Genomic DNA, 2,292 nt, shown 5'->3' with positions numbered 1-2,292 from the left:
TCATTAGTTAGCTCACCTTCTGTTTAAGAATGAACACAAACAGAAGAATTTACTTTTATTTTTATTGAACTACTTTGATATACAAAATTATATTGGTTTCCATTGAACAATGTGGTAACTATGCAAGTATATACATTACAAAATTGTCACCTAGATGAGTGGTTACCAAACACTAGCATACAAAGAAATAGCAGCACTGTTGACTGTATTCCCTATGATGCACATTTCATCCCCATGACTTGCTGATTTTAAATGAAAGTTTGTAGCCAAAGAGAACAATTTAATAGTGAAGTTCTCCACCCAAGTCACTACAGTCAGTAGGACCCGGGATCCTGAAGTTCTCTTATACAAACAGGTGCTTGTAAAGAACTAATATACAGACATGGTTTTCTCCATATGACGTCTTCCTTTATGTTGTGATCAAATCATTTCAACCTTTTAGCAAAACTCTTTCAGAATATTCTCAGGTTTGTTTTACTCTCAAGAATCATGTATCAATTATATGAATAGCTTTCAGTAAGAAATAAACATAAGGAAAGCTAAAGTTCACTCCAAAAAGAGTACATAAAACATATAAAGAATACTAGCACTAGATATTTCATTCAAAGAGATTAAAAATTAAGTGTATCTCTTTATCCACCATCTGTATTCACACTGTGGGTTAAATGAAAGAATTTCCAGAATCTCCTTCCCAGCCTTAGTTCATTTATATATCAGTAGATGTTTACCACTGTAGACGACCCTTGGATCTGGGGCAAAGTGTGGAGAGAAAACGCCCAGTCTCTCCTCTCCTCCATTCCTTGAACATAATTGGTCTCTCATCTGCTAATCACCATGGGCCCACCAATGAAGTTACTCAAAGAAGGGGTGCTTGGGAGGTAGAGAGCATGCCAGGGTAGCAGAGAGTGAGCCCCAACAGGAGGAGATTTACAGTGCCAAGCGTGACCAGCGAATTTGAGCAAGATGTGAGCAATAAAAATGGTTTCTATGTACCCTTTCCCTTGACTGATTATGGTTTCTTTGGTTTCATAGAGAATTCAACCAACGCTAAAAACACCTTCCCCCTGGATCTGTACACACACTAAACTTATATCAAACAGTCCTGTTCTTAAACATTTTTACTGGGGAGAACTATTGTGTGTTTTCTCAAAATAGCTCTTGTATATCTTGCGTAGAGCAGTGTTTATCTGCCTGTTGCGCAGACTGTCGTTGATGGGGTTTAAGAAAGGGGGCACCATGGTGTAGAACATGGCTGTCAGAAGATTTTCAAGAGATGCTTAATTTGCAATGGGACCTAAGACAGCAATCAATCCAGAAAATGAAAGTAAAACAAGGATTACCAACTGAGGGGTACAGGTGGATAAGGCTTTATTGCGGGCTTCCACTGAATGGATCTTAAATGCTGTTGAGCATATATTGACATATGATATAACCAAGAAAGAAAGGCATATTAAGACAATACAAGCACTTATTACAAAGATCACTGATTGAGAATACTGAACATCTAAAGATGATGTTCTCATTATCTGTGGTACATCACAGAAATATTGGTTGAACACATTGGACTTGGTGAAGGGAAGCCTGAACAGGTTACCAGTGTGGGTGGCAGAATAGACCAGCCCATTGCCCCACATGCCCCCTGCTGCCTCTGAGCACACACAGGGGGTGATGGACATCCTGCAGTGCAGAGGGTGGAAAATGGCAACATAGCGGTCGTAGGACATGAACACAAGGAAAGCGAGCTCAGAAAATGCTAAAAAGGAATACCGGAAAATCTGAACAGCACATCCTGTGAGGGAAATGGACTTACTACCTGTCAGGGAATTCACAATTGAATTGGGAACAACAACAGAGATGTTGCAAAAATCTATGAGGGATAAATTGCATATAGAAAAGCACATTGGAGAGTGAAGGCATGGGTCTGTCACAATGACAGCAATGGTCACCAGATTTCCAACCAGGGCACCCAGATAGATCAGTAATAACAGCAGACGTTGCAAGACCTGGAGCTCTCGGGAACTTGAGATGTCCATAAGGAGGAATTCCGTGATTGTGGTGAGGTTATCCATGCCTGCTAATCTGCTGCGGGTGTCCTGGAGTCACAAAACAGAGGGATAAACTGGAGTGTTAAGGGACCAAATGGAGATACTCCACAAAATCCATAACTTAAATTGGCATCACTGTATGTCTTTGAACCACAACATACAATAGAAGAAATGGAGAGAAATAGAGAGCCTATCAAAATTAATGAATGTGCATATTTATTGTTTGTATTTTCTTTCAGTCTCTGCT

At 39.8% G+C, this 2,292-nt stretch overlaps 1 protein-coding gene across 1 annotated transcript; it reads right to left on the bottom strand.

The window, feature by feature from the left end:
* Positions 1-1,277: 1,277 nt before the first annotated feature.
* On the bottom strand, positions 1,278-2,069 carry LOC130680258 (olfactory receptor 14I1-like). The gene has a single exon (XM_057490513.1). It carries the CDS (start codon positions 2,067-2,069, stop codon positions 1,278-1,280), a length of 792 nt encoding a protein of 263 aa, XP_057346496.1.
* Positions 2,070-2,292: the final 223 nt, after the last annotated feature.

The sequence above is a fragment of the Manis pentadactyla genome, chromosome 13 (genome assembly GCF_030020395.1).
Source record: "Manis pentadactyla isolate mManPen7 chromosome 13, mManPen7.hap1, whole genome shotgun sequence".
In the NCBI taxonomy this organism is placed as follows: Eukaryota; Metazoa; Chordata; class Mammalia; order Pholidota; family Manidae; genus Manis; species Manis pentadactyla.
Note: the sequence above shows the minus strand (reverse complement) of the source record. Positions and strands in the feature narration are given on the sequence as shown.

Excerpts from the sequence above, each read along its gene's own strand:
- LOC130680258 (XM_057490513.1), bottom strand. The coding sequence starts at position 2,069 with ATGGATAACCTCACCACAATCACGGAATTCCTCCTTATGGACATCTCA.